The sequence below is a fragment of the Python bivittatus genome, unplaced genomic scaffold, assembly GCF_059951505.1.
Source record: "Python bivittatus isolate LINGU-HERP-01145 unplaced genomic scaffold, Pbiv_v1 ctg000210_np1212, whole genome shotgun sequence".
Lineage (NCBI taxonomy): Eukaryota > Metazoa > Chordata > Lepidosauria > Squamata > Pythonidae > Python > Python bivittatus.
The window spans coordinates 10150517-10174453 of NW_028277053.1; the positions used below are offsets into that span (position 1 = coordinate 10150517).

The 23937-nt window shown below is 39.5% G+C and overlaps 1 protein-coding gene across 2 annotated transcripts; it reads left to right on the forward strand.

The window, feature by feature from the left end:
* The first annotated feature begins 60 nt into the window (after positions 1-60).
* On the forward strand, positions 61-15923 carry NUFIP1 (nuclear FMR1 interacting protein 1). 2 transcript variants are annotated; one of them, XM_088139461.1, is made up of 10 exons: positions 61-249; positions 1916-2007; positions 5062-5166; positions 7008-7070; positions 8229-8305; positions 8594-8686; positions 9603-9856; positions 12257-12391; positions 13900-14141; positions 15386-15923. In XM_088139461.1, the coding sequence occupies exons 1-10, from the start codon at positions 120-122 to the stop codon at positions 15689-15691; spliced, it is 1497 nt and encodes a 498-aa protein (XP_087995587.1). In that variant the 5' UTR covers positions 61-119; the 3' UTR covers positions 15692-15923. The 2 variants fall into 2 exon arrangements, with proteins under 2 accessions (XP_087995587.1, XP_087995588.1); XM_088139462.1 differs by having other exon boundaries at positions 121-249; positions 1920-2007.
* The last annotated feature ends 8014 nt before the right edge of the window (positions 15924-23937 follow it).

Genomic DNA, 23937 nt, shown 5'->3' on the forward strand with positions numbered 1-23937 from the left:
CGGCGCGTAGAAAGGCAACTTCCGGCTCTTTTAATAACGTTGCGATTGTCTGGGGCGGAAGTGACGTGATCGCCGGGGGGACGCGCGCCTAGTCGTCGCACGTGTGGCCCAGCAGAGCTATGGATCTCTGGTATCCGCCGCCGCCGCCGCCGCCGCCGCCTACCCCCCCAGTCTGGGGCTCCGCTGGGCATTGGCCGCCGGGACCCCCCGGGCCCTGGCACTGGGGCTCGCCGCCGCCGCTACGCCCAGGTCTGTTGCTGGTACCGGGCGCCTCTTGGAGCCTTAGGCCCCGCTTCAGCCCCGAAAGTCCCTGGGCCAGCCGTTTCCCCCCCCGCCCCGGCCTACCTCACGGGGTTGTTGTTGCGGAGAGTAATTAGGGGAAGCCTGCCTCTCAGGGCGGCCAAGGGAAGCCGGGATATACATGTAGCTCGTAATGATAATGATGCTAATAATAATAGTAGTGATGATTATAATAATAATAATGATGATAATAGTAATAATAGGCGCTTGAGTGAGTTGCCTTAGGATTGCAGGGCCTCAAGGTGTGTTTAGCGGACTGATTCATTGATATAGCCGCCTGTCTCACGAATCTGACTCTGGCCGGCGTACAGTAAAACAGAACAGTTAGAAACAACTTTAAAAACCATTAAAACGTAAATGTAAATAAAACCAGGGGAGGGTGCCTTCCAGGTCTTACATGCAATATAGCCATTTCACGAGCTCCCTGTTGATTAGTTATGGGGATCCTGCCTGTTTCCCCCCAGGGTCAGCAGCCCCCTTTCTACTCTGCCTCGATCTGGGTTGGGTTCATCTTCCTGCCTCTCTATAGAAAACTTCAGATTTAACCAGCTTCACAGTATGAAACAGGGTGCATCAGCACAAATTTCATTTCTGTGTAAAGCTGTAAAGGGTGAATACTTTCTTCTGAACTCAGGGTTGCCTCAGTTCTCCTTTTCTCCCAATATCTTTTTAAAAGCTTTTTTACATGTGCCAACCCTTACTGGCTTCTCTTATCAAATTGGCTTTTTGTTGCTGTAGTAGTAGTGTCCAGAGTATTTTCATAGTTTTTGGAAGCTCTTTCATGGAAAGTACTTAATCTTTGCTAAATCTTTCTCCTTTGAGGCACCCAGGGAGCATTTTATTTATGAAAGGATTCAAATATGTAATACACATCACATCAATAATCTACAATTGTTTTACTTACATTATTACATTGGCATTGTTTTATATCACTTTTCATTTAAATATATCAAATTCTTCCACCTCATTTATCAACACTTCATCTTAAAATTGTGAATATCACAAAGCGAGTGACTGTAACTTGTTTAGCCAGACTTCTGTATATAAACACATTCAAAGAGTTTTGTGCATCAAATTCAGGATATTATGTTTTAACCTTTAATGCCATAAACAGCTTAGGGCCTGGTTATCTGAAGGATCACTCAACTTGATATAAAAACAGCTGGACATAAAGATTAGGAGAAGAAGGTATCTTAAGGAGGCCCTTGCTTTCAGAAATCCATTCTGTCACAAACATAGGAGAGAGCTTCCTGCTATATCAATCCCAAGTTATGCATGCTCTTCCTTGGGAATTCTCATGGAATGATTGTGCTTTGCATATCTTCTTCCACAGACAGATGTAATAAGTGCTTCATGGTCAAAATTAAGGGAAGAAGAGTATAACGGTGCTCTTCTAGAGAAACAATGCAAGAGCCTTGTTTTTAATCTCTTCCTCTGAAAAGATTACCAATTGCAGATGTTGGTTATCTATATCCTTTATGAGAGACCTGAATTTATGGTCATGGTTTATGGTGCTTCCTTTCTAAAACAGAATCGCATTTATATTTATTTATATTTTGTTTATATTTATTTATTTTCTTCATATCACTTAATTCTATCTGAATTCTAATTGAAGGCAGACATTGTCATTTTGATGAAGACTGGCAAGTGAAACAAACTGGAATGCCACAAGTTGGAACCTGTCAAGGCAGGAAGCAAAAACAGAAGGTATTTAATTGCAAGTTCAGAGTAAATTGTATGCAGCTGCTTTTATTTATACAATACTGTGCAAAAGTTTTGGGCAGGTGTGAAAAAATGCTGTAAAGTAAGAATGCTTTCAAAAATATATATTGTAATTGTTTATGTTGATCAATTTACAAAATGCAAAGTGAGCAAACAGAAGAAAAACCCAAATCAATTCAGTATTTGGTGTGACCACCCTTTGCCTTCAAAACAGCATCAATTCTTCTAGGTACACTTGCACATAGTTTTTGAAGGAACTCGGCAGGTAGGTTATTCCAAACATCTTGGAGAACTAACCACAGATCTCCTGTGGATGTAGGCTGCCTCAAATCCTTCTGTCTCTTCATACAGACAGACTCGATGATGTTGAGATCAGGGCTCTGTGGGGGCCAAACCATCACTTCCAGGACTCCTTGTTCTTCTTTACGCTGAAGATAGTTCTTAATGACTTTGGCTGTATGTTTGGGGTCGTTGTCCTGCTGCAGAATAAATTTGCGGCCAATCACACGCCTCCCTGATGGTATGGCATGATGGATAAATATCTGCTTGTATTTCTCAGCATTGAGGACGCCATTGATCCCAACCAAATCTCCAACTCTGTTTGCAGAAATGCAGCCCCAAACTTGCAAGGAACCTCCACCATGCTTCACTGTTGCCTGCAGACACTCATTATTATACCGCTCTCCGGCCCTTCAGTGAACAACCTGGCTCCTGCTACAGCCATATATTTCACATTTTGACTCACCAGTCCAGAGCACCTGCTGCCATTTTTCTGCACCCCAGTTCCTATGTTTTCATGCATAGTTGAGTCACTTAGCCTTGTTTCCACATCGGAGGTATGGCTTTTTGGCCGCAATTCTTCCATGAAGACCACTTCTGGCCAGACCTCTCTGGACAGTAGATGGGTATACCTGGGTCCCACTGGTTTCCGCCAGTTCTGTGCTGATGGCACTGCTGGACATCTCATGTCAAAGGGAAGTAAGCATGATGTGTCTTCCATCTGCTGCATTAAGTTTCCTTGGCCGACCACTGCGTCTACGGTCCTCAACATTGCCTGTTTCTTTGTGCTTCTTCAAAAGAGCTTGAACAGCACATCCTGAAACCCCAGTCTGCTTTGAAATTTTTGCCTGGGAGAGACCTTGCTGATGCAGTAGAACTCCCTTGTGTCTTGCCATGGTGTATGACCTCTGACATGAAACTCTCTTCCACAACCTCACCTTAGTAGCAGAGGCTGTTCCTCACCCAGTTTTAAGCCTCCTACACGACTTTTTCTGTTTCAGTTAATGACTGTGTTTCAACCTACATATGAAATTGATGATCATTAGCACCTGCTTGGTATAATTGGTTAATCATACACCTGACTCTAATCCTACAAGATCCCTGACTTTGTTCAAGTATACAAAGTATGCCAGTGTAAGAATTGGTGCTGGTTTGAAGCCAAAGGGTAGTCACACCAAATATTGATTTGATTTAGATTTTTCTTCTGTACGTTCACTTTGCATTTTGTAAATTGATCAACATAAACAATTACAATATATATTTTTGAAAGCATTCTTACTTTATAGCATTTTTTCATGCCTGCCTAAAACTTTTGCACAGTACTGTATTTCTGATTTCAACGAAAGGAATGCACACGTTTTTGTAAGCCTGCTGTAGACTGTAAGCTATTTGGTACTATTTTATAGTATTTATCTCAGTTTTATAGTTCCTAGCATTGTGAACATATATGGTAAATGCTCTTTTGTCATGAAAAAGAGAACTTGACTTTGCTGGTTCACCTAGGATGCGCTCTTGTAACTGTTGGGTTACTTTCCCTGGAACTGAGGGATATTAGTAATAATAATGGAATAATAATTGTGATTCAGTAGCCACATTAGCATATCATTCTAAGCTGTCATTTAGTTCTACTTGCACAGAAAGTATGGAGCCTTTGTGAAACAGATTTCTCTCCCAAGAGGAAATCAATCAGGATGCAGGGATACACTGGAGCTGATGTTTGGCTTGTTATTGGTGTAAGCCAGGAATTCATTCATCAATTAATTGGTGTACTTGATTAATGTGCCACCATTGTGATGGAAAAGAATATTCAAGATGGCTTACAACTTTAAACCACAAACATAAGCAGAAAAGCACAAAGTACTAAATATTACAGAGAAAGACAACCGATTCCTGAACAACCCAATAGCAGAATTCCTTTTCAGCCATGATTCTTGCTTCACGTGTAACACCAAGAGTTTATTAAAGTGAAACCAAACCCTGCTTTATTTCTCCTCCTAGCTGCAGAGGTGGGAGTGAATAATTGTAGAAGTATAAGTGAGCCACATTCTGTTTGTGTATCTAGGACTAAGCTATTTGTGGTTGTTTTGATAAGTCACCATTCATCATGCACACCCTTTCCCTTTAACAGTGGCTTCTTTGAAGCAAGCTAGTTCCATGGGTCATAATTTGAAGTTGTTTTGTTTCCCTAACATGGTCCAGATTGGGGGTACTTCTATTATTTTAGCAAGCAAAGCAAAGAGGGAAGCAAAAGTTCTAGTCTCTCTTATCACTGCGCTGGAGATACAAGGAGGGCGGCGGGGGGTGGTCCTGTGTCTCATTTCATCCATAACTGAGCACCAGGGATCTTTCTTTTTTTTTTACGCACATGCCCTGTCAGGAGCCATATGGACAGAGGGTGAGGCTGAAATCAGAAGTTGGGAGGTCCCCTTTCTTTGCTTTTTTTTTTCCTGACAAATGTATCGCTAGGGAGAATCCAGTAACTTTTGCAGAGGTTTGATCTGATTGCTTTCAAAGGGCTCCTGAAATTATTCATTCTTGGAATAAACTATGGTTTGTCATGACGCCTGAATGGCACCTTCCTAAGATTAAATTTAAGGGCTGTGTAAAATGGCTGGTAACATTTGTTCAGCACCAGTACAAGCTGTCCTTTGGGCAGGTATCTTGTGCCAGAAATGGCCTGTTATTTTGAATTCATTGTGAGGCCCTTGGAATAGTTCTAGTTACACAACTCATCCTTAATGTCTCCTTTCTCTTTTATAGAACAAGAAGAGAAAGGAACCTGTTTTTACTCATTATTGTGATACGTGTGATCGTGGCTTTAAAAACAAGGAGAAATATGAAGAACATACCTCTCAGCACAAGCAGGTGTGTTGTAATAGTGGTGGGCAACATTAGTTGCACAATTTATTGAGCTGAATAATCATGGAGTCTGACCTTTCAAAGCTGGCATGTAAGCTTGAAACATAAGCTTGTTTCATACATAAGCACTGCAAGCCAGGATTTTTAACTGTGGCTTGCCCCACCTTAGGTGATAATTTTCAGTCCGGCTGGAAGAAGCCCCTTATCCAGAAATGACATTCTGTGTCCCAGCTAACCTCAGACAGTTATTTAGTTTCTGTAGAATTCTGGCAATGTTTGATTGGAGAATCATGGCATCTTACCTTTACATGCTGACCTGTTCCAAATACTGATGGGTCTTTACAAGGGCACCTGGCAACACACTTCTTTTTCCTCTGCTGCAAGACAAGTATCCCAAAACTCCTGTAACTTGCCACCGGTGCCCTTGTGGAATGGAAGAGGTCGAAATGGTCACATATGTTCTTCTACACTGTTGATTTTATTTGGCTTTACATCAAAATTTAACCTTTACTTCTTTAGCAAAAATGCCAGGGCAGCCGGATGATTGTTATATAGCCTTCCTCTTAGCTGACAAGAACTTTCAGGTCACTTATCACCAAGTTTTGTAATTCATCTTCAAGAATGTGGCAGATAATGCATCTTGAAGACTACATTCTCCCTTGTTGGCTGGTTTGTCTTTGTTTTTCTTGTGGGCCTTCGGCTGTATGAAAATTTTGATTTGGTAGCTGTGGTTTGCTAAACAAGTCACAGTGGCCTGGTTCACATATCATGCTAAATGTATGTATGCTGATGGAGGTTCACCCATCAGATTAAGCCAAACACAAACAAACCACATTACAACACAGGATGAACCAAGAGTTAAAGGACTGTCTCATTCAGTTGCTGCAGTATGGCATTCCCCGATGTAAAGCCTTCCAGCTTTTCAGAGGGATGTTGCTCGGCTTCCTTGACCAGCTTTTCTCATAATTAGAATTTAAAAGATGTAACCCAGCTGTCTGAAACATGAAGCAAATTGAAGTCATCCCACAGTGGTGTGGAGTTTTGACCATGAAATGGCAGCAGCCAAACTGATTTAATAATTGAGCCTCGGGCAACGTTATGTACTTTATTCACTAAGAAATACTTAGTTCTGAGGGAAAGGATAGACTGTTATGAGTGAAGTCCTTTAGCTCTTTTGTGTTGTTCCTGCTTCTGGATGTGAGTATTGATTTAAGTAGCTCAGATTAAGTAGCAAATAAAAAGGATGTTTTAACAAATTATTTAAAGTGTGTGACACTTGGCTGATTTCCTTGACATTATCTTATTGTTTTAGTACTTTGTTGATTATTATATGGCATTAAAGAGTGTTTGAAGTTGTATCTTTGGCTACAAAACTCTTATCTACTTACTATACTGCTGGAAGCCAGTTATGTGCTTCCTGGAGTGATGTGTGGGAAGTAAAAGGACAGTATATTTAATCTTTTGCAAACTAAAGAAAGAATACAGTTTGTCTGTTGCGAATTTCTTTTTCTGACCACTGCTACATCTGTTCCCACTGAAAAGATATGAGATTACTCAAATGACCTGCGCCTACAGAATTTCTTTTGAAAATTAAAATTTAAGGCAGTTTTAGATGTCGGGATTTGGAATAAGTCTTGTCACAGATCACTCTGTTAAGCTGGGAATAAGCAGCAAACTCCCCTGGAATTAGAGAATAGGTCCATTTTGAAATAAGAGGAGAAAGACTAGTGGTGTGGATGCAGAAAAAGTAAAGGAAGGAAAGGAAATCACTGTAATTTCAACATATTGTACTGCTACATTTTTAGCTTGCTAAACTGATTTTAAAGGTGATGTCTTTATTCTTTCAGTGTACAGAAGATGGCTGCAACTTTAGAGCACATGAGAAATTGGTTCAGATCCATTGGAAAAATGTACGTATTCCCCTGTTTCAGCCTGATAACGCTTTTCCAAGGATTGTAATGTGGTCTTCTCCTTTTCCTATCTTAGACATCTTGTTTTTGGAATTTGTCCGAAGTATCTGTGACTGGTAAACAGTTACAGTGAATAAACAGCAGAACACCTTTATGTAACTGCTTTGAAAGCTGCAGAATGAGCTTCGGGTATTGTGAAATGGTGGGGGTCAAGCATTGATGCTTATGGCATATTGCTTGGTGTGTCACTGCTTTTAAAAAACCCCTTCAACAATGCAACCAATGAAAATTGCCTTGAATCTTAGAGGTAAAAAAAAAGTAAGGAGGAAAATATTCTGTCAAAACAGTCTGAGTTCTGATTTAGTGCTCTCATCTTTGATAATATCCACAAATCTGTAGAGTCTTTCTCATTTCCTGTGCTTCTGTACTTTAAGTTATGCCAGAAATTCCAGAACTCTATCACTGACGAAGAGGAGACAATAATAAGGGCTATGAGAACTTTTTGAACATGAAATATTTAAAACACAAGCATGTGTTAATATTAATAAACAAAAGGAGTGTATATTGAACTCTTAATGATAATTTAACCCATTGATCCTTTGGATCCTTTCACCTTTGGGTGAGATTTATTCCAGAATGTTAGGGTCTCTTGCTCCTTCTTGTGACTCTTGAACCTTAAGAGAGTTGTTCTTCAGCTAGCAGATGAAACATTTCAGTTTGATAAATATTGCTTTTCTGGTTTTGTTCTTAACCGCTTCTTTTTCCCACCCCACAATTTTGAGCCAATATTCCAGGAAATACTCTCTCTGGCTTCCTGTCATACCATACCTGTTTAGTACAGACATTGACAGGTGTGTGTCTTATGCGCTCTATTCTCAAGTGATACACCTATCTCACCTTTTCCACACCGCTCAAGATTCCAGATATGGGATTCTTAAGTAGTCTTCTGTCCAAAGAATTTTACCTACTTAGCAAGGCTTCATAAGAGATACAGTACCTGCAAATTGTAACACTGTGTAAGAGGGAAATATAGTGGAAACAAGTAGCAGTTGTGGTCATTTTTTCCAATCTTATCTTGCACAGCATTTTTTACAATTAATTTTAAAAGAGGTGCATGTTTCATAATGCTTTGAGATGTGTTTTTTTCTTCCTTCTTAGATGCATTCTCCTGGTGCCAAGCGAATCAAATTAGACACACCAGATGAAATTGCTAGATGGAGAGAAGAAAGAAAAAAGTGAGTAGGTGTTAGTTTGTGGAGATACAAATGCCAGTCTATTAATGGCAGAAGAAGAGGGGGTTTCCCCCCAAAAAACTTTTATTTATTCTTTCTCTCTGCCTGCAAATTTGCATTTTTTTTTTTCTGGGGCCATTAATAGAGGAAAACTGACTCAGGGTTGTGATCAGTTACAGAAATGAATGAATGTAGTGATTTGATTGATTGTGAGGCTGAAGGTTAAACTTACTGAGCACTTTATTGTCGTAAATGGATTGATCATTAAGCCTCCTCTGCATATTACTCTAGAAATTTCCCTACTTTGGCAAATATTGAAAAGAAGAAAGCATTAAAGATGGAAAAGGAATGTCGGGGAGAAGTGCTGACCACATTGCAATTTGGGTAAGGTTTATTGTAATCTCTTTGCTCTTCCTTCTTAGTAAATTCTGAATGTAACCAGCCAGTCTGTTCCCCCCTCCCACTTTTTTTTTTTAAATTAACTGTATTAATCTTTTTGAACTTATGGCCTATTTTGAATTCTTAGGAAATGTTGGAGGCACCATCTTAAAATGGCTGCCATGGGGGTGTAGCAGTTCTCAGGATGGGTGCAGGTGGACCCCTTTAAAACATACCTCCTCTTCAGATCCACGTCTTCCCCTTTTAAGGATTCATGTGCGCTACTCTCCTGCCAGAAGTTGGCTAGAGGAGAATAGTAGCCCACCCTCCATTCTGGGACATAGAAGCTAACTGGGTTTTTAATGAGGGCTAGACTTCTACCTTCTCCCACCTGATGTCTAGCGGGGAGGATTTAAAGTCAGTGAAGTCCTGGAAGGGTTTGTGGTGAACACAGATTACTATATTAACTGTTACTATACACTCAGAGCAGTTTTGAGATTTCCAGATTTCCACCCAGATATTAACCCAGCCTAAGCTTACTTCATTTCTGATTATTTTGGCCTCCTTTGTTCTATTTTCTAGGCTAGTAGAATCCAAGCTAGCCTGTTCGACCAGCGTGGGATTACCATCAGCATTAGTACAGATAGCTTTACCTGTGTAGCTACAGAAGAACTGTAAACTAGACATCTTCAGAATATCTGGCAATTATTACAAGGGACACAGTGTAGCTTGTAACCTGAAAGGAGAGGAATCTGTCAATGTTCTCCTGGGCAATGTTTCTCAAACTCTTGATTCTTGGCTAGAGGCATGAATGATTTGAAGGGTCTTGTAAAAGCTCAGGGATTTGGGGATCTGTGAGATGGTATTTGTCCAGCTCACAGTTAATCTAGAAGTGGTCTGGAACAAATGTTTTCTCTTTCAGCAAGATGAAGGGAATGTGGAAACCTCAATATGAAGTTTCTAGACAACAAGGAAACACACAGAGAAGAACAAATTGGTGCTATAATAAATCTAGGGAAGTTTCTAATGACAAAGATTTCCCACTAAATGGTTCAACTGTGACTGGTCCCAACAACCATGGAGCTGAGGAGAAGATTAGAAGAGAACCTTCTGGAGACACACAAGACTCTATAACAGATAGAGACCCCCTTAGCGTTCTGGCCAGTAGTGATCCTGGTAAGATACTTCTTTTGTTTTTGTTTATAGTTAGTTAAGCAATGATGGAGGAAATTGTGTTTTATTTCAGTTATAAAATAAACCTTGTGCAATTAATTTTTATGTCTTTTAATTTTTTCAAACATTGCAATGTGTTGCTTTGAGCAGCCAACTGGGGAGAAGCTGCCTTTAGAAGGTTAGACTCAGAATTTAAGAGAAATTCACCTGAAGGAGAAAGAACTAATCCATCTGAATGAATTCTTCAAAATCTAAGAGAGAGTAAAATAGCTCTTGGTGTTGGTTAACTGAGACTATGTTTTAGAGGGAGACTGTGAGTAAACTAAACCACCACTGTAAGAAAGCTTGTTTGGCTTAAGGTAAGAATATCTGGTTTGATAAATTAGGAGAGCTGTTTGACAGCTTAAATAAGGCAGGTGAATCCTGCTGATTGTCCTGAAGAAGAGAATTTCACAGCTACAGTTAAGGAAATCTAAAAGGAAGATATTAAATAAACTAATAGGAATAAGGTTTTATTTATTTAATAATTTATTTAACAATATTTATAAGCAACCCCAGTTGGGGCTGTGTGATGGTTGTAATGTATTTAGATGGATGTTCTCCCGCAATCTTGTTTGTATTTATTTTTTAAAGTGTGTTTAATAGTTGTGACATTGTTTTAATTGTTGGTTGTACACTGCCCAGAATCATGTTCAGTGAGATGGACAGCCATATAAATGTGTTTAATAAATAAATAAATAAATTCTTTGTGGACTCTGAGCAGCTCACAATAGTTCAAAATACAAGACAATTAAAAATTAATGATGTTCAGCTATGATGGTCGCCCAAACAAAACTACAGTCCAGTAGCTTGCTACAATAATTTAACTTGCTTCCTAAAAGCAAAGAAAGTCAGAGCCACCTGTAATTCCAGGAATTATATACTTCATAAAGCGTGGTCACTCCCAAGAACATTGTGGAAAATATAGCTGTTGCTACAGAGCGTACTGTGAGAGCCAGATTGGGTACAGACTGTTTCCTGTTTTGGGTTTACTTTTGGAATAGCCAGATCAGAGTCTGGAGGAAGAAGCTCTTTTTACAATCTGTCTCCAGAACAAAAGGTTTTGTCCATTCCTAACGGCCACTGACCTACAATAGTGACATCTCTGCACAAAAATTGGGATAAGAGTTATAGGGGTGGAGCCAAGCTCTTGGGCGTGACAAATGAACAAATTATTTAGCTAAAAGGCCAAGAGCTGCTGGGAAAAAAGGATTGCTGTAGTGGAAGGAAAAATGAAACTCCCCCTGTGACCCCAGTCCTCAGTTTCTTTCTTCAAGGCTGGTCTCAGTAGAGTCCTTGGTCCATCCAGGTGCTGTTGGTGCCAGAGTTAAGTCAGTTTCATTTACACATCTGTTTTCTTAAGTGGGTTCATTTGTTCACTAGTTCACTAGGAAAGAAGCTTTGGGACAGTAGTCATATATCAGAATAAATTCAGATAGAATTAGAGGGTTCAGAAAACCCTCTCACCCTTATATGAACTGGTATCTCTAAGCAGATAAACGTTGGTGAGGTTGTTTGGTTTCCCTCATACCAGTTTCTGAAATTATCACTGGACCACTTCCTTATATGTTCACCCATAAAGGTGGTCAGACTGACAGACGAGGGCTGTAGAGTCTTCTTACTAGGTCTTCCCTCTTGTGAGGTCTGTGTGGGACAAATAATATGTTTATATGCAGTATATGATTCTGAAGTACTTATTAGAGCAGGCAAACTGAAGCTGCCCAAATGATGCTGGAAGGGAAGGAGACATAACAAAAACCGGGTTGTTGTCTTTTTCCATGGTGTGAAGGGAGTCAGTATATAAGTACAGTAAGGGACACTGCTTATGTCAGAAGGTGCTAGTATCGGTAGAAAGGGCGGGCTTGGAGTCTCTTTAGAAGAGCAGCATGCAAAGCTGCCAGGTCAGCCCACAGTAAGGTCACCCCATGTTGTTATCAGATCCTGCATTCCTGCAGTAAAGGTCATGTCATAGTTTGCACCACTTTTATAAGCCTGTGTATTATTTCCAGAGGGTATGTAACTTTGTGGATCTCGTGGCTTTTCTGCGTTCCTTTGGCGAGGAGCCCAGTGATCACTAGCCGTGTATGCCCATAAAAGATACTTTGCCCTATCTATCTCCAAACACTTTGTTCCCAGTCGAAGTGGATGTTTTTCCCACAGCACATCCAGCACTTGAGTCTTTCCAGAGAAACCCCAGAGACTTGTCCGGTTGTCTCTACTATGATGCCCCTCAGTTTTATTTGTCCATTCTTTATTTTTGGCCAACTTTTGTTTGTCTTTATCAGTCCTGCCAGAGTGTCACCTTCATCAGCTTATCAGTCATGTCAATAAAACAGTCCATAAATAATGTCTGTCTCTTCCCAGAATCAGACAAAGAGGCAGGAACTTCCAGAGATCAAGCTCTGGGAACTAGTATTGTTCCAAACCAGGTGACCCCGGCCCTGAGCTCCCTGGTTGTCAACTACGGCAGCTTGTCTGAAAGCGAGAGTGAACAGGACGGTAAGTTGGATGTTTATGGAAGCAGGAGAAATAAAAAAGATGGGCAAAATAAATAAGACCATGGGGTATTCTGATCAAAGAGCGTTCCTCTTTATTTTTTGGCCCAGCCCAAACGTTCTGCGGAGCAGATGGATCACCTGTTTGCAGAAGTCAGTCTTCTAGAACAGAAAATGGCTTCCCTTTGCACACTACTAGGGGTCACTGTTCCAAATGTTTTCCTTTGCCCTCCAAAGGCCTATTTTCGGTTGGGGGAATTAACCCGGGGGAAAGAAATGCTGATAGAACAGCCCATTTTGCACAATATTTAATAGGGTAATAGAGAAAAGAGCATAGCATGATAGAACTGTGGTATACTTTTTAGGGTTGGGGTTATCTTCATACCAAGCCATCACTAACTCATGGAGTTGCAGAATGAACGTGTTGACAGGCAACAATTCAAGACGTGTAGCTTCGTAGCTAATGGCACTAATTGGCATGTTTGTACTTGTGAATTAGCATCTGAGTACCTACTATTCTCTTAGAGCAGCCTGTCAATTTAGATGGAAGTTTTGATGGTATTGCTGAAATAATACAACATTGCACATATTTTGAAGTGCCTTTAGGTTTACTGAAAGGTTTTCCCAATGTTTCTTTTCCAAATAATTAATTTTATCTGCAAGCACATGACGTGATTGTTCATATTAACACTAGTTCTCCTTTTTTATATGCATAATAAATAATCACCTTATGCAATCACAGTTCCTAAAAGGAACTGTTGCCAAACTGTAATGAACTTCTAAATTATAAAACATCTAAACTGTAAAAACCATGTGCTTTAGTCCCCCCATCTTAAAAAAATATTGGAGCACTTTTCACCTCATTGTTCATTGTAGATGCAGATGCACGTGATGTGGATTATACACCATTATAATAACTGATCTGTGAAATGACAGATTCAGGACAAAGTGTCTTTTCATACTGTGCATGATTGACTTGGGGAATTTACTGTGACAAAGTGAGTAGCATTTGTTTAGCTAGTTTAAATGAAGATTAGACAGATTTGTAGAGAATATCGACTCCTATCATCCATGTGGTGATTTAAAAAAAACAAAAAGCAGATGGGAGGAACTTAGATTCTATGCCATGATCCTAAATCAGTTCTTTATTAATCAGTACGGTATCAAAAAGTTATCTGACCATAAATAAATCTAGATGGAGAAACTGTGTCTCATATGTTTGTAGATTACCTTCAGCTATGTGACTTTAAACCCATAACAAAACCTGTGTTAAATATAGAGTTGGTAAAAATAGGGTGCATGGATATCATTGACTCCTGCTATTTCTAAAAAATGTGAGTAAATTGAACTTTATTTTTGTGATAGGCTGTGTTAACTATAAAAATGGTATCTTGGTTCATCCAGTACAAGTAAAATATGCACTACAATGCTCATAACTCAGTATCTTTTCATAGCTGTTTTTTTTTAAAATTTGAGTCCTTGCATTGCTTAATCATTTGTTTTTTAAATTAGAGGCCATCACTCCTGTAGCAAAAACAGTAGCTGAAAATGAGGCCATTCCCAGAAATACCCCTCAGTCTTCAAACAACTCTCAAAGCTGTGAACAGGAGGATCATCAAGAAGCTCTCTGTTACCCATATAAAGGGGCAACACCGGGAAGAGCAAAATCACATACAAGGAGCACAAGAAATCTGAAAAGGCAGAAGAAATCACTTCCTGCACTGCGAAACCACCACCCAACTTTGCTAGAAATGGTAAGAGGCCTTTTATTTTCAGTATTTTTTTAGTTGGTACCTATGAATGTTATCACTTTAAGTAGAAATTTGTTCCCTTCAGCTTAGGGTTGTTGATTCCAAGAGTTCTCTAGAAGATTTTACTGCACTGCTGGTGAAGATTTTTTTTTTTTTTTTTGAACAGACCTACTGAAATGCATAGATCTTACTTTAGTCATCATTCCAATATACCAGAATAAGATGAAATTGCAACAAGGTATCTTTTATGGGAATGTTGATTTAGGCAGTCTTTACCCCCAGATTCTTTCCTCAGGTTAAATACTGCAAAAACAGATTGGGCTTATCAATATATTAATGCGGATTGTTGGGTTTTGGCTGAGTGCGTTGTGTTTATTCAGCAAACCATTGCTAAGCATGATATATAAGCTCAGCTGTAGAATTCAAAAGTCTGCTCTGCGGAAACCAGATAAACTCGAAATATCTGTTGACATTCTGCACCTTTTTCTGGCTGCAGGGCTGGTGGCTATGTTGCTTTACCATGCCTGTTCAGCAAACCTCTTTCCAACAGATGGCCTTGACTCAGGTTATAAGCATAACAGGAACAATACATTACAAGGAAAAACAGCTGCTAAAATTCATGAAAAATTTCTTCAGCGCTGTCCTTAACACAAGAAAACAGGATTGACCAGTGAGAATGTTCAGGAGTAATAGAAAAATTATGGTACATAATGTCATAGAACTACTGCCCTGCTACATACTCTTTGTGCAGAACAAGGGCCTATGTGTGTATATTCTGAACGTTACAGGCAGTTCAGCATATTTTGTGGCCTAAAAGGCTGCATTGCAACTACATATGCCACATGTCTTTGGATGTCTTGCTTGACAAGATACTGTCACAATAGGATGGTTCTTGAACTCCACATTTATACCATGACCCTTTTTTAACGCAAGTCCCAGTTGTGTGGCGCGTGAATTATACCCAGGTTTGCAGCGCATCCTCTCTCTCTGGCCCAATTCGTAGCAGAATCTTGCACTAAATTTGGGGGTCAAGGCCAGACCAAAGTGAATATCCAACATGAGACTGTATTGGATGATTTCTTTCCATCTCTGGCTGTGCTTAAAAGATAAAATAAATTCAAACCCTGCTCTGGGTTGGAAATGCATTTGCTGACCATGCTTGTTTGTAATACTCTGCATAATTCTTTTAACGTAGCTCTTTGGAGACTGGTGGCCATATACCATGTATCTTTTCTTCCTTTTCTTAGCTTCTAGCAAAGGACATACGACATGAAAGGAACGTGATTCTACAGTGTATCCGCTATATTCTCCAAAATAATGGCCTTGGACCCCATTTAGAAACTAATTCAAGCACTCTGTTGGACAGCGAGCCAACTCCTTGGCATGCAAAAGAGTCAGCGACAGACAAGCCTTGCAAAGTAATCAACTCTCTCAACTTTGACCAGAACAAAACAAAACCAAATGAACTATTTGAAAGCAAGGAAGTCTCTGCATCTCCTGCTGTTGATGAGGATGTTTGGGAATCTACAGCGATCACTTGTAAAGACAACTGATTTTTTTTTTTTTTACCCACACATGGGTGACTATTGCCCATATTGGGATCCTTGCTGAAACTCCTCAGATTGTACATTGCATCCAAAGAATTTGTATAAATTTAAATTAATTGTTTGATGAAAACTAAAACTCAGTTAGGCCTTGTGATATTATGATCTTGCAATGTTATTCTTCAGGGATTCATTTTTACTTACTGTAAGTGTGAATAAAAATCATATTAACACTGTTTTATTCACAGTCTACGTCAGGCATGTCCATAGGGTGTGGTCAAAAAAAGTCAAGGTAGCAGCCACAACAGTGCGACTGAAGCTCTGTCTATTTTTTAAGTGTGTCAATATGCATGTAAAATATGGGTGGAGCTTTTGATCACACCATCATGGCTGCCATTTTGACTTTTTTTTACCATAACCTGCAGAACACTTGTTTTTCGTTAGATTGAAACAAGGTGTATGAGCCGCCTTGGCCACATCAGGTGAGCGAGTCCTGCCCTGACTTTCTTCCCAGTGGTTTATTAATAAGAGGTGCTTTTCCCCTTGCCCACCTTAGTTACAGAACTGTGGTCACGTTGGAGAGGAGAGGTAGGAAAGCCAACTGTAGGTGACAAGGAAGGAAATGCAACCCCCTAATATTAAAACCAGAGCCCATCCCAACTTCGGAGTGAATGTGATAGACCAGCAAAAAAGAAATAATGCCATCGCCGTTGTCCTGTCCTTGGACTTCTGAATGAGCAGCGGGCAGTTTCATGTGATACTAAAAATCTGTATCACTAGCGACCTTCACTATGCTGAAAGAAAAAATATACAAAAGAAAAGCCTTAGAAATCAGTTTTCTGTATCTTAACCTGCAAATAATGGACACATTCTGCAAGTGATTTGAGTTTTATCTTTATTGTTGCTTTATTCTCATTCCCGTGATGGAAAATTTTTACCAGAGAACAGAAGTATGCAGTAGGTGTTTATCTGCTCAGATTAGACTTTGAGATAAAGCAATATTCCCTGCCCCCTTTCTGCTCTGGTTTTAAAGTTGTAATATATCAGCATAAGAGCCAGTTTGGAGTAGTGGTTAAGGCACCAGGCTAGAAACCAAGAGACTGGGTTCTAGTCCCACCTTAGGCATGAAGCCAGCTGGGCGACCTCGGGCCAGTCCCCCTCTCTGACTCAAAGGCATCAGAACAAAAACATCAGCACCCAATAAAGTTTATATTGCCTAAATTGTCCATTTAGCTTTTGAAAAACAGAAACATTAAATTGGATTTTAGTTGATAACATTCAAACTGTCTGTAATTGTCTCATTGTCCTAGATGAAGTTTGCTTTCTTCTGTAGTTAATACAATGCGTGTTATGACAGGGCCATTTAAAGACAGAGCAATGAGAAATTTCCCTGTAGCGTGTTCAATGCAGTTCTATTAACTTCCACAAACCGCCATTTTAAAAACTTGAACTATAATTAAATATAGTCCCACCTTTCAGAATTCACCTCAAGGATTGATTTGAATTACAAGGATAGTTTCCAAATACCATCAGCGATAGATGTGCTGCGAAGAAGCTAGCAGCATGGCTAATGAGACATCACCACATATTCATTATCTCACATGGCGTTACTTTGGGTAATCATTTCACCAATAAATAGCTGTGAAAACCACGCTATGAGCATCCAACAGTAAAATAAAAATTATGCTTAAAAAAAACGCTGGGATCCTTGCTACAAGGCAATTGGTGGCATTGGCCATGGGTAATCTTTTATGTGTCTCTTCATTTACTGAGGTATTTCATAGGACACTTAGCATGGAAAAGGTTCCCTTCTCAAACCCTAGATGAGTTGAGATTTGTGACAAATTTTTAAAAAGAAGAAAGTTTAATACCTACTGCCATAAGCATTTACAGTAATTCAGCCCATGTTGCTAACCAATAGAAAGCTAAAATATTGTTTGAAATAAGAGAGCATAGGATAACAAAAGCAGAAATAAACCTGGAACCCTCTAAACATTTGGACAGAAACCTTTAGAATGCTTTGAATGTGAATAGTTTCAAGCTTGAAATGCCTCATTTTGCACTTAAAACAGTCTACCCCAAATAAGTCTAAACTGTTAAAGTGGGACACAGCTCATCAGATACAGCTGCATTTTGGAGCTTACTACTGTACTTTTTATTGTGAATTTTTAGCATGTAAATTAACATTCAGGATGTTTTTTGAAAAGAAGTGGAAACAAATCTTGAATGTAGTGCAATGTCTGAAGCAAAAAAAAAAATTGCATATTGCTTACATCTTCATTATTTTCACAGCTAAACAAAGAAGTCCCTTTCTTGGGTTCCAATAAACGTTGCCTTCTCTGTATTCAGTCTATAGCAGTGCTTCTCAACCTCGGCAACTTTGAGAGGTGTGGACTTCAACTCCCAGAATTCCCCAGCTAGCATGCTGGCTACAGAATCCTGGGAGTCGAAGTCCACACCTCTTAAAGTTGCCGAGGTTTGAGAAACACTGGTCTATATTGTACAGCAATGCTGGAAAATTTCAAAGGCCAAAATAGGCTTGGTACTTTAAGTGAGAATTGCTTCTTTTATGGAGAATTTGGACTTAGAACATTTAGGGAAGGGCTGAAAATTCAACAATGTAAAGATATCTATGATTTCAACCACATTCCACGTTTCTTCAACAGTTTCTGAACATTTCATAAACAATAACTACATTTTCCAGCAGAGGCGGTATCTTGCTCTGCGAGGTGGCCAGAAAGAGTTAAAAAGATAAAAATGGGCTAAGTTTTTTTTTTTTATCGCAGTTAGGAAAGACATGGCCAAGAAAGTATTATAAGTACTATTCTTCTCTTTGCAGATCTCTGAGTAGAGTAATGACTTCTGATCAGTTTATTGAGCGAGAGCTGGCCTTGGTGCCTTCACTGCACACTTCTGCACATCTCACTAAAGTTGGTACCGATCCTACTATTCTTCAAGTGCCTTTCAACTGAATGTTGAATGTGTTGTATTACACTACTACAGGGCCTTTGACTAATGGTGCTTGTGAGTTCACAGTCACTTCAAAACATACTAGGAGTCACTCCAGTCAAACCTATCCCAACGGAAACAAGAAAGTGAACCACTTGGGCTTTAGAAAGTGGGGGAGGTGTTTAAAAGTCATTAAAATTGTGAGGCATTGGCAGGAAACTGGGCAAAACCACAAAGTAGGCTGTGATTTTAATTTCTGCCCATAACCTGCATTGTTAGAACATCCTTGCCCATTTTTCCTCCATGTGTGCTATGTTGCTCAGTGACCTATTCCACAAGAAGACACACCATTTTAAGAATGTATTGGATAGTTTGTGATGGTTTTCTTTTTAGTCAGTATTTTTATAGCCTAATTTGTATGTTTATTTTCTATGACTATGGTAACATTCCTGTGGATGGTCAAAAACTAATAAAATTTTGATTGACTGGCAATACCCTCTTCATTAAATTTGAGAACTTCGAGGGCAGGAAAAGAGTCCCACTTTCTAAAAGCAGAACACAATAGACTATGCCAAGTCAGTGATTAAAAGTGCTTTGCATGTAAAACAAAGGCTTTATCCCTGGAGCCTTTTTGTCCACAGAAATAGTCAGCCCTTCTTTAAACAGCAATAACATTCTCTTCTATTAGCAATAACATCATTAAAAAGCCAGAAAATGTTGGGTTGTACACTGATATAAAGAATTTTAAAGACTGAGATTCAACTGAGACCAGAACTTTTCTTGTTGGGATTAATGGACAGACAATTAGAAAAGAGCCACGGAAGACTATTTGTATATATGATCACTGCCGCGAGACTAATACATGCACAGAAGTGGAAAGATTCTGATATACCCAGAATGGAGGAATGGTGGTGAAGATGATGGAACTAGCAGAGATGGCAAAATTAACCTGTTTGCTTAGAGAAAGATCAACTACTACATTTATTAATGACTGGAAACCCCTTATGGACTTTTTGCAAAAAAAAAAAATGAATTTGTGATTCATGGGTTTGATGATTAGGGTAGATTATGGAAAGAAGGAAATTATGATGTAACCTTAAAGAGAGAGGGGAAAATATAAATGCTTTTATAACCATTGTCAAAAAGATCAGAAGCTGCTTCTTTATAAACTTTCTCCTTCCTTCCTTCCTTCCTTCCTTCCTTCCTTCCTTCCTTCCTTCCTTCCTTCCTTCCTTCCTTCCTTCCTTCCTTCCTTGTTCTAATTCTAGTTCTAATTCTAATTCTAGTTCCAATTCTAGTTCTAATTCTAGTTCTATTTTCCTTCTCACTTGTTCACTATTCTTTTTTGTTTTCTTTGTTTCTTTTCTACATTTGTATTGCTTTTATCTTGTTAAAATTTTCTTTAAATATATATATGTATGTATGTATATATAATGGGGGGGGGCATGCAATAACATTGCTAACCTGTGGGATTCACTGCCACAAGGCCACTAAGACATTTTGAGAGAAGATTGGTTAAATGTTTCAAGGACAGGTCTACTAATCTCATGATTTACATTGCCTTCCCATTGTGGGTAACATGCCCCCCCAATAGCAGTTTAGGGGTACAATCAAAACATCAAGATCTTTTATTATGATCATGGATTGGAAAATTAAAATTTAAAGTATAAATTACAGAATAAAACTAAATTTATTTGAGGGGGTCAGCTGACACTGTCTTCACTGCTTCCCACCAATAGGTGACAACTCTCCTTGTTATAAATTATCAACTCATCTGTTTTGCCTGGGAATCGTTGGAGGACTGGTGTTATATGGTACTTTTGGAGAAATCTATAGTAATTACAGTAAAGGAGGACATGGTTGACTCTTTCTATTTCTCCAGAATCACATGGATGTAATCTTTCATGTTTAATTATATCTGCCACAGAGAAGAGCAGAAGGTAATACATTATGTAGAGCTCTGAAGAATTACAGTTTGCAAGTTTCCAGGTGTTCATGGTGATGAGCCTTCTGGAGCTCTGTGTTAGGCAGCTAATTTTGGTTTGTAATTCTACACCCTCCAGCTTTTTAGGGGTACAAAAGAAGGAGAGGGGTAGGCCTGCTTTTAAGCACTCTAGTTGCCTACTTGGTAAGGTAGATCAAGGAAGAGGAGTTTGATCTGTGTTGGCTAGATAGGAACTCAACCTGGAATCATCAACCTGTGGTTGATACCTTTGCATTCCCTGGAGCCAGGCATTACCCACTGGGGAAAAAAAGCGGGGCGGGGGGCTTTTGTAAGTTTGTATTACAAATTAATAAAGGTAAAGCCTATATATCTTGGTAGGCCTGAGGCCCAAGCTAGTCACCAGGTCTAGCAGAAACAGAAGACCTGTTCTCTGAGTATTGTACATTTATTCCTGAAGATGTCAGATCTGGCTATGGTGACTCATGATTTAGTTCCATCATACTTTGATTACTCTTATTTATAATGATAATGATAATTATAAATAATAAATATTATTTATAATTTATACATTATTTATAATGTAAATATAATACTATAGGCAGTTTTGTGTTTCAAGGGTTTGGGTAATTCAGATAGTCTAGATTACTGTGTCCATACTATTGTACAGATTAGTTATAGAGTGTGACTTTCTTGTTAAAACAGTACAAGTGGCAACTACTCTAAACAAATTTCAAAGGACTATTTACAAAACCCTATATAACCAGACCCAAATTACCTGAATTGACTATGACTTTTTAAAAATATTTAGAAGAAGAATCACTCATTTTTAAAGGAACAGAGTAAGAAATACTTCTTGGTTCCTTCAAAATACCAAATACTTCTTGGTTCCTCCATTTTCATTTAGCACAGACATACTGCTGCCCAGTCAAGATATCCAAATGCCTTTAAGGAGATTACCAGCACTTCCTATCAGGGGAGATAAAGAAGCAAACTTCACAATTTTTCTTCCCCAGGCAGTTTATATATATCAGTTATTGTTAGGATGTTTATTCAATGGCTAAACTCAATGAAAAACAGCAAAAGACATTTCTTCCCACTTCACCCCCCCTTCCAAAAAAGGTGGGTATAAAAATGACTACATATTTTGCCTACTGTCTCAGAGTTGGAACTGGCAGACCATTTTTTTAACGGAAGATGGAGAGCTAGGAACGGATATGCACGAACACATCCATGCCATCCCTATTGTCTTAGTGTTTTTAAAATTTAAGTCTATAGATTTATCTTCAATTTACATCACACTTTTATTTGGCACAATTTATATGCAGTAGGAATTCAGATTAGCTTTTCCAACCCCAACTTAAAAAAAAAAACCTCTGCTTGATTATTTCAGATAGTATTTTTAAGAAATAAGCAAGGTAAAGCCTTCATCTTAAGGGGAAAATCTCTTTTCCACCCTAGTTGTTTATTTACATGGATTGGCAATTGCTTAAGAACAGGAAACAAGCTGATTGCTTCTACTTTCTAACATGCATGTTGTTTTTCTGCTACCAGATGTTCAAAGCAGCCTTCCTGTTGTAAAAATTATCCTGCAAGGCTGACCAGTGTCTGAATGTCTTTATTAGTCAATTAGTCTCTTCCTGCTACTTCTTCCAAGGGAGTCCTGCTGCCTGCGAGGCCTCCCCTTTTCAATGCAAATAGTTTTTCCATTCTTGCTAACAATACGATTAACTCTTTGTACTCCCTGATCAGGTAATTAGCTTCCTATTGCCATCATTAGATTTACTGCATGCAGCTTGGGGAGCAGGAAGTACCCCTCATTCCGGCACACAACCTTTTACTGATAGGAATGCACAAATGTCACTCTCGTGATCGACTGCCCTGCTACCCTTTCCTGGCCCCCTATGGGAGCAGGGAGCCCAGGACTATTGGAACCCTTACAGGCACATCACAGCAAAGCACCTCTCCTGCCACATCTGTAGCGGCTGACTGGGATGAGAACTCCCGTGTAAGTACTGCATGTTGCTTCTGCTACATAATAAAGCTTTGTATGTTGCTGTAATTCTGGCATCTATGGTCCATTTTATCTCTGGGATTGCCCTTGGTGGGCAGCTATTACCCTCCATAAACTTCCTCAAGGTGATGCGCTCTAGTGGTGCTAGGACTGTTCCTGGCTGAGAATTCTTAAGGTTTGTAATCCCAACTCTGGTGTTGGGGCTGAAATTGGCAACACTGGAAGAGTCTGCAATGCAGAAGCCCCTTATCAAAACCCTTTGCAGATGTCCCCAACATCCAAGGCTGAGAAATGAATGGCAAAATGCAAGAGCCGGAGAAAAAGCTCACAAGTGAATGTTTGCATTCCTTTGATTATGCACCATCAGATTGGCGTTGACTTTTGGTGACCTCATAGATGTTCTCCTGGATGACCTTTTCCCAACCTGGCCCTTCAGGTCTTCCAACAGTGTCCCATCACTGCTGTAATTGAGTCCATCCACCTGGCTGATGGCCATCCTCTCCATCTACCTTATGGTCTTCTCAAGGGAGCTAGGTCTGCATAAAGTGTCCAAAATAACATAATTTGAGCCTGGCCATTGGCATCTCAAATGAGAGCTCTGGATCCATTTGTTATTCTCTTGGCTATCCATGGTACTCTCCAACACCAACATTCTATATAAATATGATAAATAGGTAAATAAATAAAGCATTCAGAAGCATCAATACTCTTTCTATCCTGCTTCTACAAAGTCCAGTTTGCATTCCTAGAGAGAGATTTAGTGTCCTATCCCATCAGGAGGGCATCATCTGGAGAACATTAGATGCCTGGATCCAGTTGATCTTTATTTATTGGTGGGATACATATTTATTGGTGGAATATCTATGAAACAAAATAATGGCAGCTGAACAGGACAAATTCAAACGCATGCCCCCCTTTCGCCTTACAAATATTTAATCTAGAGCCAGTAGCCTCTCTTCAGAAGTGTGTATCTCAAGCGTTTGCTGCGAGAGACCAATGCAGTATTTCTCCAGGAAGCTGTTACAAATGGTCTCGGAGCATCAAAGTGAGCCAAAGGAAGGGGAAACGCTATAATAAATATATTTGCCGCTGAAGCGTGGCAAATCTCTTTGTTGTAAAGCCAAATGAATTGGCGTCTGGAAAATCCCAAAGGTCTACGGTATTTTTAAAAGGACGTGGAAGCATTTCTAGGATCAGCCACTAGCGGGTGATTTTCGGAAGACGCAGTTCTTGGAGCCAAAGGGAGTTGGAGGGACGAGACGCCAGCGTTTCCCCCTTTTCTTTTTTTTAACGCGGCAGTGTCGCGGGGACAGCGGGCTTCCTTCGGGCAAACTTTCAGAGGCCAGTCAG

Bases quoted from the DNA above. Each gene is read 5' to 3' on its own strand.
- NUFIP1 (XM_088139461.1), top strand. From the start codon at position 120: ATGGATCTCTGGTATCCGCCGCCGCCGCCGCCGCCGCCGCCTACCCCC. The intron at 2,008-5,061 runs GTATTTAATTGC...TCTCTTTTATAG, and splicing joins GCAGGAAGCAAAAACAGAAG to AACAAGAAGAGAAAGGAACC. The intron at 9,857-12,256 runs GTAAGATACTTC...GTCTCTTCCCAG, and splicing joins TCTGGCCAGTAGTGATCCTG to AATCAGACAAAGAGGCAGGA.